At 35.0% G+C, this 13440-nt stretch overlaps 1 protein-coding gene across 1 annotated transcript in view; it reads right to left on the bottom strand.

Annotated features, from left to right (window-relative positions):
* Positions 1-1630: 1630 nt before the first annotated feature.
* The window catches only part of LOC306887659 (eukaryotic translation initiation factor 3 subunit H-A), a 60347-nt gene continuing 48537 nt past the window's right edge, over positions 1631-13440 (bottom strand). The window contains exons 5-8 of the mRNA XM_079445593.1: positions 12724-12873; positions 9013-9133; positions 4462-4594; positions 1631-3068 (exon numbers count right to left, since the gene is read on the bottom strand). Of these exons, the coding sequence (XP_079301719.1) occupies positions 2971-3068; positions 4462-4594; positions 9013-9133; positions 12724-12873 (502 nt within the window). The 3' untranslated portion in view covers positions 1631-2970. The remainder of the gene's footprint in view (positions 3069-4461; positions 4595-9012; positions 9134-12723; positions 12874-13440) is intronic.

Here is a 13440-nt window from a genome sequence, read left to right on the forward strand (position 1 = left end):
ATGAACGCGTGACAGCTGTTTATGATAAACCCGCGCTGTGGTGAACACGGTATCTCCCAGCCCACTGTATTTTTCTCGTCTTAATCGGCAATCTTTCGTATTTCTCTTCATTCATCTTTCCCACCCACACCTTTGCTAAATCAATATTTTCTTTAGGTTTTGAGGATTTACAAGATTACTTTTGGAAGGGTGGGGGAAACTCTCGGCTCCTATCGCCTGTGCATAGAGAATATCTGCAGTTGCCATGGCAATCTCAGAGAGGAAGGGAAAAAGTAAGAGTCATGACTTAACAGCGAGATAACTCGTTTCATTTTATTAAGCCGAGGCATTGTCCATCATTACTGACAAGCTGATTTGAACAGCTGCTGTTTTTAATCAACGTGTCATTTTTCAGTAGATCGCGGTAACTGGGGCCTCGAGTCGCCACACAGAGGGCCTCGCGAGGGCACCGAGCTAACGGAGCGATGCAGACCCGCATAAACATCTTAAGGATGAATGACAAACCCGGGAACACAGAGTTCTGCCGTATTCCTCAACAAAATATGGAGTGCATTCAGAGTCTTGAAGTTTGTTTTGCTTATACAACTCATTCTCAAAAGAAAAGGACATCACATCCTCAGAGTCGACGGCTGTGATGCTGGAAGGACACTTAGTAAGCCTTCTAAGCATCCTTACTGACAATTTATTTAGTTTGGATTGTTTAATATGTGACCCTGGACCACAAAACAAGTCATAAGGGTCAATTTTTCAAAATTAAAAGTTATACATACATCTGAAAGTTGAATAAATAATCTTTCCATTGATGTGTGGTTTGTTATGATAGGACAATATTTGGCCGAGATACAACTATCTGGAATCTGAGGGAGCAAATATTGACAAAATCACCTTTAAAGTTGTCCAAATGAAGTTCTTAATGCATGTTACTAATCAAAAATTAAGTTGAGATATATTTACGGTAATACATTTACAAAATATCTTCATGGAACACGATCTTTACTTAATATCCTAATGATTTTTTGGCATAAAAAGGAAAATGGATCATTTTGACCCATACGATGTATTTTTGGCTATTGCTACAAATATACCCCAGCGACTTAAGACTGGTTTTGTGCTCCAGGGTCACATATTAAAAGACAAAAGAAAAGAAACATCCAACCCAGCAATATTTCACACGTTTAAGAGCCCACTAAAATTAAAAACTGGTTTAATAGGGCATTTGGATAAATAAATAATAGCCTATGAATATCAATTTCCGTCATATTAAACTATGTTGCTGCTGCTTACATCCTGACTAAAGGTATAAAAGGACATATACTTACATTGAAATAAAATGTTTAAAAACTACAGGCTAACAAGCAAAGCTTTGTCTGCAAATTAATGTTTCACCCACGCCATACTGCCAATAGAAATTATTTCTCTTTAAGAAACTTGGGTATAATCTATAAAAGAACAAACTCACACTTATTTCAGTGACCATGTGAACTCGGTCCACAAAAAAAGTGGAAATTTGTGTAAGTGGACTTTCAAGTAAATAAATGTATATTCAGTTTACTTTTACTTTAGTGTCTCATCCCTCATTTTTTTGGGGTGACTCAAATGTTATGATAAAAAAATACCGGAATACATTACTATCGTACAGTAAAATGTTACATTTTTATTATTATTATATGCAATGATGATAAAATGCATTAAAGACAAAGTAATTAAATTAATAGAAATGGCATTAAACTACAAAACAACAGAAAATGTCACTTGTACAATGAAGTAAAATATGAGTAATTATTTTAAGCATTATATCATGTATTACTTTAAGTTCTTGTCTTAGGACAACTTTGATGAACATTTTTGATCCACTTCAAATGTTGACTACTGTACATTGACGGCATTCAAATTTTAATTTATTTCCGTCTTAATCATGTTCATGCATTAAAAACCTCAAGCTTTTATTTTGGCTGAAAATGACTTTGTGCAGTCCAAACAGCTGCTCTAAGATTATGATATATTCTGAATTGAATACATGGATCATTTTGAATGGGCGCCAACAGAGAAAGTTTCTTTTAGCCAGATGGTATAGTTACATCTACATCATCTGTAATAACATTAACTGTTTTAGGATGCTGTACTTTGGCAGCAACCAACTACTTTTACATTGGCATGTTGCGAAGCTAAAAGAGTCAATTGAGTTTCGCTCACTGATAGGAATTGTATATTTATAATCAAATTTCTCATGACTTCTCTGCATCTTGGTGCTTTTTCAAGAAGCGCATCGTAATGCATTCTGGTATTGGCTTCTGTGAAGTATACATGCTGTTTTGCATGAAGCAATCTATAATGCAGCATAATGTTGCAAACCTACCTTTCATGTCGAGAGCCCACCTATGATGCTTTGAGATGCACAAAAACAGTGCTTCTTGCCAACTAACTGAAAGTGTTTTTATAACTACAATTTAACAGACAGCAGATGCATCTATACAGCGACCTCCGATCGCACGTAATCACTCTTGCTTTGTTAGAAGTGACATGCAAATCTTTACGTACCAAAGGCAGCATGCTGCAGATAACCTGCTGTGGAAGAACATGAGCAAGAAACGCACTGCCGTTCACAGTGAACATAATTATTTGTGATTAAAGCTGATCCGACAGCCTCATTAAAACACCCAAAACCAGAGTCATTTAGTGCACAAACCCAGTGTGAAAGCAAGTCAGAAAGGGAAATTCGAAAGAACTTCAATGGTATTACCAGTTTATTTCCAGCTTTGCCAAGTAATCAGACAGCAGGATTCTTCAGCACATATGCTGCAACTTGGATAATGAATAAAGCATCAAATAGACGGCAATGAGAAGATGCATACATCTTTATTGTACAAATGACAAAAAAATCTGTACAAGATCTTCCCTTAAGCTCATTATAACGTTTCTGTTGGAGGTTAGAGATAGAGAAAGGCATATGCGTCGCTCCGTTTCGTCACTCTAGCTGTTGTGGCCCTGCAGTGCTTCTGCCATGAACAGTTTTCCAAGGTTCTGCGAGGTGAACTCCTTAATGTTATGGCAGTAGTTGTTGATTTGTCCTTGTGAAGAAGCAGAAGGAAACAAATTAATTATATACAACAAGACCAAGCGATATTGATTATTCATCTGGGGCTCTTGATATGTGACCACACACACACAAAACACTATTAAACATGGACATGATTTTAAAAAAAAAAAAGACTGAATGGTCCTGGGGGGAAAAAAAGTCCTTTTTAAGATATCAACCTCAAATTTTAAACAAGATTTATGACTTTTGCAGTTTTGGAAAATACAAGATTCACTTAAGATTTAAGAAGGACATTACAGGTACCCTTTAAGTGTGTGTTTCAAAGCATTCAAGATTTATGACAGTTTAAGTAGGAAATTTTAATTTTAGGTCTATTCTCAAAAAACAAAAGTGGCTAATAGATGATAAATGGATTATAAAATGGCAGCATAAAAATCTTGAACCACAAATCCCTAAAAATACTAAATATTACATAAAAAAAAACTATTCAACTAAAATATAGTACATTTAATCGAAATAAAGGTCATTTTTGACTGCCTCATGAGCAGCACCAGAGGGTTAAACCTGGCACCTGGTTCAGGTCTTGGAGCCTCAAAATGAGCTTATGATATAAATCAGGTGTGTGGAGCAAGGAGAACATCCATGGTTTCTGTATTTAGACATTGTTTTAGAAGGTAATGGTATTTAGTTGGCTAACAGATGCAGTTTTGTGATAATTGTGATAATGAATTGTAATGGCCTTGGTGCATCAGCTGGAAGGGGCTGAAAATTGCAAACAAATCAATAAAGTTTTGCACTGTATGCTATTGTGGAGTCATGAGTTTCATAGTTGTATAATTTCAAGATCATAATGAAAATGTAAAAATAAAATACTATAAATAATGTTTATAATTATTAATGTGTTTTTGTAACATTCACAAAAAATTTATTTACAATTTTGACAGTGCAGGTTTTAAATAAATAAATAAATAAATAAATAAATAAATAAATATAGCAGTAAAACTTTTTTTCCCTTACTCCCAAAGCGCGTGTCCAACTAAGTACTGGCTCAACTGGGACAGCGAAGGAAAAAACCTATTATCATTGAGCCCTGACTACACGTAGAAATGGACAAAATTAAACTTAATTAAATAAGATTAATCATGCTGATGGGGGAAAAACAACAACTATTGACAAGCTTAGTACTTAATCATCCTCTTCAGAGATGATTGTTGTCCGATAGAAGGGGTGAGGTGTAAAGATTTAAGACCTGCAGTTATTCCCATTCCCATTTAAACTGATCCATTCATTGCTGAATTGATCAATTCGTGGATCGATCTTTTTAGACAGAGGACTATAAATAAATTTCCAATGCCCTGCAGAATACGCTGGAAGAAAAATGCGTTTAACTGAGGCTGAACGGCGGCCGTTGACCCCCCGGGTACCTGCGATGAGGAGCGTGTCCATGCGTGCTGGCGCCTGTGGAGGTTTGAACATCTTACTGATGTCTTCTTCCGGTAACGGAGGCTCTCCGCGACTCTGCCGCTGGGCATTTTCCTGCTGCCTCCTTTGGACATACTAGAGGAAAAGAGGAGAAAATGAGTGAAGGAGAAACTAGAAACTTTTCATGGAAGAACTTGGAGTGACCCAAGCAGCATCAACAAGACAAAAGGTTTTCAAAGATGAAAACTGAACCAGAATGGAATAAAGCAACGTAGTAATGCAAATCCTAACAACACCACTGGCATAAAATAGCCACGCCGCTGGAGTTCAGGGTGTCATTTGAAGAGCAAGCCTGATCGTCCCTAAGAATACAGATGCATTTCTGGACATCAGGACACTTGAGGATCACTGCATGCTGTGACGCTGTGTACTGCAAGCTTCAGGGAAAACTTATTCAAGCATGAGTTAGAGGAGGACGGGCGGTATGAAGGTGTATATACACGGTCCAAAGGATGGAATCTCTGAACATTGCACATTTCCATGAACTCGTGACGATTTTTGACTACATTTTAAGTCTCAAATAAGCGTAGACCAAAGAACAAAAAAACCCCACAAAATTTAAACAGTTATATAAAAAATAAAGAATAAACAAATGAGAAAAATAAAGAAATTGAAAGAAACAATATTTTAAATAAAGAAAAATCAACTAAAAAACAGAAATATGAGAACAGGAGAAATAAATTTAAAGAGAATAAAAAAGAAATAAATTTAATATCAGGGTATAGATAATTAAAAAGAAAATAAATGGAGAAAGAGGAGAAAAAAGCAAAAACATAAGAAAACAATCAGAGAAATATGAGAACAGAAAAATAAAATAAGACAAAATAAAGATTAAAGAGAAATGTAAAGAAAAATAAATCAAGAGAAATAAAAGTAGAATAAAAGGACGATTAACTAAAAATTAAAAAAAGTACAATTAAGAAAAACAAGAAATTAATCAAGTGTTATGAAACTTCTATAAAAAGAATAAAAGAATGAAATGGATGTTAAAAGAAAAAAAAAATAAATAGAGAAAAATAAAGCAGAAATTAAAAATAATAAAATAAACAAATATAAAGAATAAAGCAAGAAAAACAAAGATGAGTGAAATATGAGAAAGAAATATAAAGAATGATTAATAAAATAAACAATAATAATTAAAAATCAAAACAAATCTATAAAATACATTAATGATATAAAGCAGCTTTGTGTTTAATCCAAAATGCATTACAGGGGAAAAACAGCCATCACTACATCCACACAGTTAACGTGACATACCGCCCAGCGCTGGCATTACTTCAATGTACACCTCAAGGCAGGTTAATCTGACATCTGCAAACAGCACAGCTCCACAAGTCCTCGATTTGCCCTAGTTTTGTCGAGCTCGACCATTCAGGGGTTTTTTTATAGATGCAGTAGATCGAATTTTAATATATGGTATATTCATGGGGAAAAAAGACGAGAGGAATTCATATCCTATTTGAGTTGGTGAGACTTGTCACCGTTGAGGATACCGGCCATTTTTGTTGAAATTAGGCATATGATTTAGGAATGCAAACTGCCAACACAGCAGCAATTCTCTTTGATATTAAATGGTGATTGATGCGGGTCATTTGGTTTATATGGTTCACCCGGGGACCGGCGCGCGGGGCTGTGTGGAGGCGGAGACAGGAAGGATATGATCGATGACAACAGTAATTACGGCAGATTTCAGCGTGCTTGATATAGGAGCCGTTGTGGCGACCTGATCGTGACCAAGCCGCTGAGGTCTGGCCTCATTTACGGCGCCGTTTGAGGGCACCCTTTAAATTTCTTTGAAAGGATCAACCATCCTGTCAAACAGGAAGTGCTAATGGTCTAATAAACACTGAAGTCTCACTGGAGAAACGTCCCCTTGATTGCGGAGTGCGTTTTGTTCTGGAAAAAGCAGTGTTTTTCAAAGTGCTAATGAGGCAAGAGCAACAGGCAAAAGCCGTAGAGAAAAAATTCTATATTTCACAAAAATAAAATCATTTATGCACCATGAAGTCATTTCAAAACCAACCACCATTTTATCCAAAAGGAGAAGTTTAGTAGATCGTCTCAGGTGCTCTTTTACATAAAAATGTGTTTCTTCACACTTCGATTAGAGAAAGGAAAACAGTACAATTAGTACCGAGTATATACTATTATAGTATTTATTCATATTTTAATTGGCTTTTATTTTTACATTTTCATGTTAGTATTTATGTGCTTTTGTCATTTTTATTGGTCTTTTTATAAAACATCTCTATTTAGCTTTATACTTCAGCTTTAGTTTCATTTATTTATTTTTTGTCAATTTAGCACAAGCATTATTTCATCTAGCTGTCCAATTACTAAAATGACAAAGCATAATAAAAGTACCATAAAGAATGATTTTTTTTACATATTCATGGGAATATAGTTAATTGATCTTTTTTAGTGAGATCAGTCTTATTTTATCATTATGTATATACGATTAAATTATTTAACAATATTTTTAAGATTTTTTTTTTTATATTTCCAGGTTTAATTTTAAAGTTAAAGTCATTTTGTTATTTTGTCTTTTCTTATTTCTATCTAGCTGTATTTTTGGTTTCAATTCTATTTTTAATAATTTTAGCACTTCAACTTATTGTATTTCATTTAGTTGTCGAGGCAAAATTTCTGATTGTGTCAAAAATGACACAATATAAAACAATAAACAAAAATAATAATAAACATAAAAAAATTAATTCATATGACTTGCATTCTATTTGGGAAACTTGTTTGAAAAACATTATTATAAGTCAAATTACATAAGTCAAGTCAAGTATAAATCATTTTGGATGAACTATTTCTTTAAAGGCTTTTGTATTTTACTAGCTACTTTCGCTTTAATTAACATCTGTAGGCTTTATTCAATGCTGAAGACCATCGCTGATTTTTCCATTTTTCTGATTTAATATAGCCAGAGCATTTCCACCTGGGAAGAGCAAGCTCTCCAGGGTAGAGAACAAAAACAGAAACAAACTTTGACTACTGTGCAACCATTCCAGCCGTTTGGGTCATATTCATAGCGTGACAATATGCGATCATGGAGCGACTTGAAAAATAGGGTTCGGCGTTATCTGATTTCAAGGGTGGCCTCTCTTCAAATGATCCTGCTGTACTTACATAAGGTCAGATATAACACAACTCCATACAAAATGAACCCAGAAGCATTCCATACTATTTCATTCTCCTCTTTCTGTTTTCAGGTGGCGCTCAGAATTCATGTTTACAAAATGCCTGCAATGAAAAAACCTGAAAATGTCAAGGGCATTTTGGCCGATTTGTCAGCCTGGCGAAATGGATAAAATTATGAATCTGAAGCGGGTGAGGATAGTAAATTAGATGGCCATCCTGAACTCTAAATAACCATCTATTGACCGGGTTTATCTCAGCCGGAGAGCGACGTCAGCCATTTACGGTACAGGTCATTCCCAGCATGCAGCACATCATATGTCCTCATCATATATATTGGATAAAATATTATATTCACAATATCAAAGATGGAAAGAACATTAGTAAGTTCTTTTATCACAATAAATTGATTAAGTGAACATAAGGGAGATTTTTATTAATTATTTCACTACTTCGGCTTGACTGCATGTCACTTTAGTCATGTCCCCAGATGCTGCACTTCTAACACAAAAAACTGGTCATATATTACGAAATACTCCTGGAGATTCTTCAAATTAAATTTTCTTGTGATTACTGTTTTAATTGAGCAATTTATAGCAGTGTTTATTTTGTATTGTAAATGTAGCACATTTTGATTTAGTTTTCTTTTAATATTTTCAGTTTTTATTTGAATTTAAGTTTTAGTAATTATGCTATACGCTTTTGTCGTTTTTACTTTTTTTTCAACATTTCTAATTAGATTTAATTGATTTTTATTTCAGTTGTATTTTCAGTACTTCTAAAAACTTTTGTTTCTGTTAGTTGAGGCAACATTTGTAAGTCTACATTTTTCATCCATTTATTTTTTTATTTCAATGAACAAAAACATTTTTAAAAGGTTTTAGTTAATAATAGCAAACCTGATTTTGGGGTTTTCCTGCATCCTCAAAACCCCTTTTTAGCCCATTTTATTTGAAATTCCCTTTAAATTACAAAAGCCTATTTAAATGACATCATCCTTCAGGAAGTGACAGGGAAAAAACTATTCCCATTTACCTATGCTTGTAAATTGCATATATATTCATTATCAATAATAAAGTTTATGCATCCGAGCTGGACCAAAACATATTTCTGAAAGTTGCTTTAACAGAAATGCAATTAATATTAAATTTCCTTCCTTCAACCAACCTCTTCTGGACCTGCGCTCTTATTCTCAGGCATGTAATTAGACATTTCAGCCACTCTAAACGACATCTCAGGCTGAAACGGCACTGCAGTGCGCGCTTTACAAAGCCAATTCAAGAGAGAGCGACGGCGCATCAGATCAGCGGCCACCGAGGAAGAAACAGACGAGGAAAAAAGAAATGTACCTGCTGCTTCTGCTGCGTTTGTTTGGTGAGATTGCGGCAGTACGTATTGTACTTGACGATGTCTTGGCTCATGTCGTCCATGCGGTCCATCAGCAGCTGAAGGCTCTTTTCCAGGTGGTTACTATGGCAACAGATTGACAGATAGTTTAGTCAAAAGTTTGCGTAATAAACGGATGACTGCACATTCAAAGTGTAATTGCTCCACAGTGATCTACTCAATTAAAAACCCAAGATGACAGTAGCATGATGTGCCTGATAAGGATGACTATCTGCTCTGAATTTACATGGATGAGGGAGACGTCTAATTGTAGCATGTGGCCATTTACAAGGGGCCAACAAAAAGGGCTCTGTTTCAAAACCTATTAAGCTGCCTATGTAGGCAGAATATTAGAAGGCTGAGCCAATGCAGAATCTGTTCCAAGTGCTACATATGTTGCTTTTGGACAAGTTCTAAACAATTGCATGCATTCTTAATCATTCATGTTGTTGAATGAATATTACATTATTTTATCATCACGTTACCATGATGGTGTTTACTTGTATGACACTGCATCTTTTCATTTACATCAGCTTTTGGAAGAGCTGTTGTGATTAACTGCGATTCCATCATGTGACTCTCTTTACCTCCTTTACGTAATTTGGTATATTAACATTAAGTTAGCGAAAAGTAATTCAAGGAAAAGATCTTGGAGCACTACTTGCTGAAAGGACCTCCATTTAGTGATCCCAGAAGGTGCTCTTTGGTTAGGTTCAAAAATATATCTATAGAAAAATTAATCCAAGGCACTTCTTCCAGTTCTAAAGCCTTTATTCAAACATGGCTCACTCCAGAAACAGTGACATGTAAGTTCATTCTGTAAAGCATAAGTTGCTACCATATTTTTACACAAAAGGGTTTTTTCCCCATAAATTTCACAGATTTTTTTTTTTTTACAGTATAAAACAAATTAAGATCAATGCATGTTTTAGAAACTAATTTGAGCTATTTTAAAGGAATAGTCAACTAAGACTTACAGATCTGTCTTTAATCATTCCTCATGCCAATCCAAACCTTTCTTTGAAAAAATATCTTTCAAAATAAATAAAGCGGCTTTAAAAAGCATGCAAAAATGCCAAATACTGTATCATAAAAACGGTTTATATGACTCATGCACTACATTCCAACTCCTCTGAAGACCTACGAAAGCTTTGTGTGAGTAAACCCTTAAATCATACTATAAAAAATACCCTTATAGCGAGCCGTAATGCATTGTGACCAAATCATCTCAATCATTCAGGGCGAGCTGTATCAGTCAACTCAATGAAAAGATCCAACAAACAAGCAACATTTGGTTCACAAATCAAAAAGAACTACTTTCATTAAATCCACCAAGGAGTTCGATTGAATTGTGAGCTATCGTATGTCTTCAGATGACTCAGAATCTAATGCACGAGTGTATGAAGCACTTCCGCACCCTTTAACCCACATTTCATTGTAATTGCATGAAAAAAATAAAAAGTGACCAGCACAGTCTTCCTGCGTTTCACAGGAAAAAGCAGCACTTTGGAGCGACATGATGGCCAAGCAAACGAGGACTATTTTCATTCCTTTAATATTCATCATTACATGCTTTCAAGTCTCTGTGTTTTTGGAGTGACACATCTGCTCTATAGACCTATTGGTATTTGCCAAGAAAGGAAAGGGCATCTCTGTACACAGGAAGACCGAAATTACATGCTGAATACATTATCATTATCTGCGTGCTGATGGGAAGGCTGAATGATTTCACCAGCAGGGCCTATTAAACACACTAACTCCTGGGATGTTCTGAATTACAAATGAAAGACTTACTCAAAATGGCAAAGATTGTGCCGACTCATAAAGCATCAACTATAAAGACCAAAACACCTGCTCACATCCCAAGTATTTAGTCTATCAATTAGTCTGATTCGGAAGAGAGGCCTGAACAGCTGTGGCTGCTGGGGGAGCATAAACAGTCAGAAAAATGACATTTCCAGTTCCTACGTTAATTAAAGACGACGAATCAAGAGAGGAAAAAACAAAAAAAGGGATATTTCTTGCTCTTTTGAAATAAAAGAGATCAATGTGCTATGTAGATCAGAGCTGGGTGATATAGCTGTTTTCCACCCTTTTGATGCAATTCTATATATATCTTGGTATTTATCTTTATGCTCCAAAAAGGCTTGAAAGGGTGATTTCTTTTCAATAGAGGAAGCAAACAGCCATTGTAGCCTCAATATGTCTAAGACACAATCTAGACTGCTGTTTAAAAATAATCAAGGCATGTTTTCCACACCATTTTATTTTCAGTAAGTGTGCAAGAAAACACATTTAATAAATGCCTGCGGTCAATTTTTTTAATGCAGTAAAATGCAAAAATGTGAAAAACAACGATTTAAAATAATTATTATTCTCGACATCAGCATATGCTGATTTGCTGCTCAAACACTTCTGATTATCATTAATGTAGATAAAAGAAATTGACTTGAAATATAACTCTTTTGTAACATTATAAATCTCACCTTTGATCAATTTAATGCATCCTTGCCAAATAAAAATAGTAATTTCTCTCTCTCAAAAAAATCTTACTGTCTCCAAACATTTGAAAGGCATTTAATTTTTTTTTATTTATCTGCACTAATATAACAAGCAAAAAAATAACAACAGTATTTATCGACATCTATTTTTTTTTTACATGACTTCTATGGACGTTTTTGAGAAATTAACTGAAAAATTTTCAATTACAGCATTTTTAGTGCAAGAAACCCTGGACTTCAGAGAGAGAACTAAATTAAATGCTGTAGAATATGTCTCTGTTATAGACACTCTAATCTTTCCTCTAAATTCAACACGTTTAATATACTGTCCTTGAAACTACTGGTCATATTAATGCAATAAAAAAAAAAATCATTCTGAACGTAATGAGGCTCATTTCTGGGAACTGCTCTCCTGGAAACGGACTCGACTCAATCTGTAATAAAATTCCGTTGAAACTAACTGGATTAGCCAAATTAATTTAGACGAGAGGACTATTTGCAGGAGAATAAAACGTCCAGCTCCAGCAAGAAGCATTAACGATGGACCCCCAGAAAACGTAATTTTAGGTCAGCGGCTCTTATTTGGTATGCCATTGGTCTGTTATCTGGGGAAAAAAATGATGTTAAATGCAACTAACCATTAAATTGTGCACTTTTAAAATGCATCCCTATCATTTGTTATTGACGTCCGGTTAAACTCAAAACCACAGTATTTTGGCACAGATTCAGCTATGGCTTGGTTGTATAGTTAATACTAACAATATTAAATTTAAAACCAAATAAGCAACAGCTTTTGGTTTTACTGGCAGATGATGATACACTAGACACAAAAGACATATCTAAATCTGAGGTGTGATGTTGGTATTTGCCTGAAAGCAACTGAATTCAAATGTTGTAATTGCTGGAATGAAATCACTCTTTGCAGCATTTTTCTGCTCCCAGAAGACTGGTTTTATAACGGTTTGGCCCAGGCAACACGCAAGACCTATTTGGAGCGTCAAGATTAAACTGTGCCTTCAGGGCTTGTCAGCGTGTATTGCATTTCCTCGGTCAACTTCCTGGGCGAAACAGAGCCGTGGCAGAGAGGCTTAAAAGACACGGATTGACGAGATGAATCAGCAAATGACAAATCTTTTTCCCAAAATGGGAGGTCAGGGCAGGGGTGACTCTGACCTGCTTGACAGATTGAGCAGCTCGTGCTTGTCAGCCACCGTACTCTTCTCTTGCAGATCCAGCAGGAGCACGTTTATGAGATGAGAGTTCTTGATGACGATGGGGACTTCCTCGAACATGAGCTCGAAGCCAATGCAAGCCTTCTTCAGCCTGAGAAAAACAAGAAATTCAAAGTTACAAAAAGTCTTCTGTATCAACACCAAAACATTAAGAAAATAAAGTTTTAACAGGCAATGTTATTGAAAAAGATATGAACATTTTATTCAGCAAAGATGCATTTAATTGATCAAAAACAGACATGTTACAAAGATTTATTTTTCAAATAAATTCTGTTCTTTTGAACTTTCTATTCATCAAAGTATCCTGAAAAATGTATCACTGTTTCCACAAAAATATTAGGCAGCACAGCTGTTTTCAGCATTAATAATAATCAGAAATGTTTCTTGAGCAGCAAATCAGCATATTAGAATGATTTCTCAAGGATAATGCGACACTGAAGACTGGAATAATGAGCTTTGCATCACAGGAATAAATTGCATTTTAAAATAAATTCAAACATAAAACAGTTATTCTTAAATTGTAATATTTTAAAATATTAGTTTTTAACAAATGCAGCCTTGGTAAGCAGAACAGACTTTAAAAAAAAATTAAAATAAAAATGCAAGCCAAATTTATAAACCTGTAATTTATAGTTTGTGTCCCCTCAACATGATTTTC

The sequence above is a fragment of the Barbus barbus genome, assembly GCF_936440315.1.
Source record: "Barbus barbus genome assembly, chromosome: 21".
In the NCBI taxonomy this organism is placed as follows: domain Eukaryota; kingdom Metazoa; phylum Chordata; class Actinopteri; order Cypriniformes; family Cyprinidae; genus Barbus; species Barbus barbus.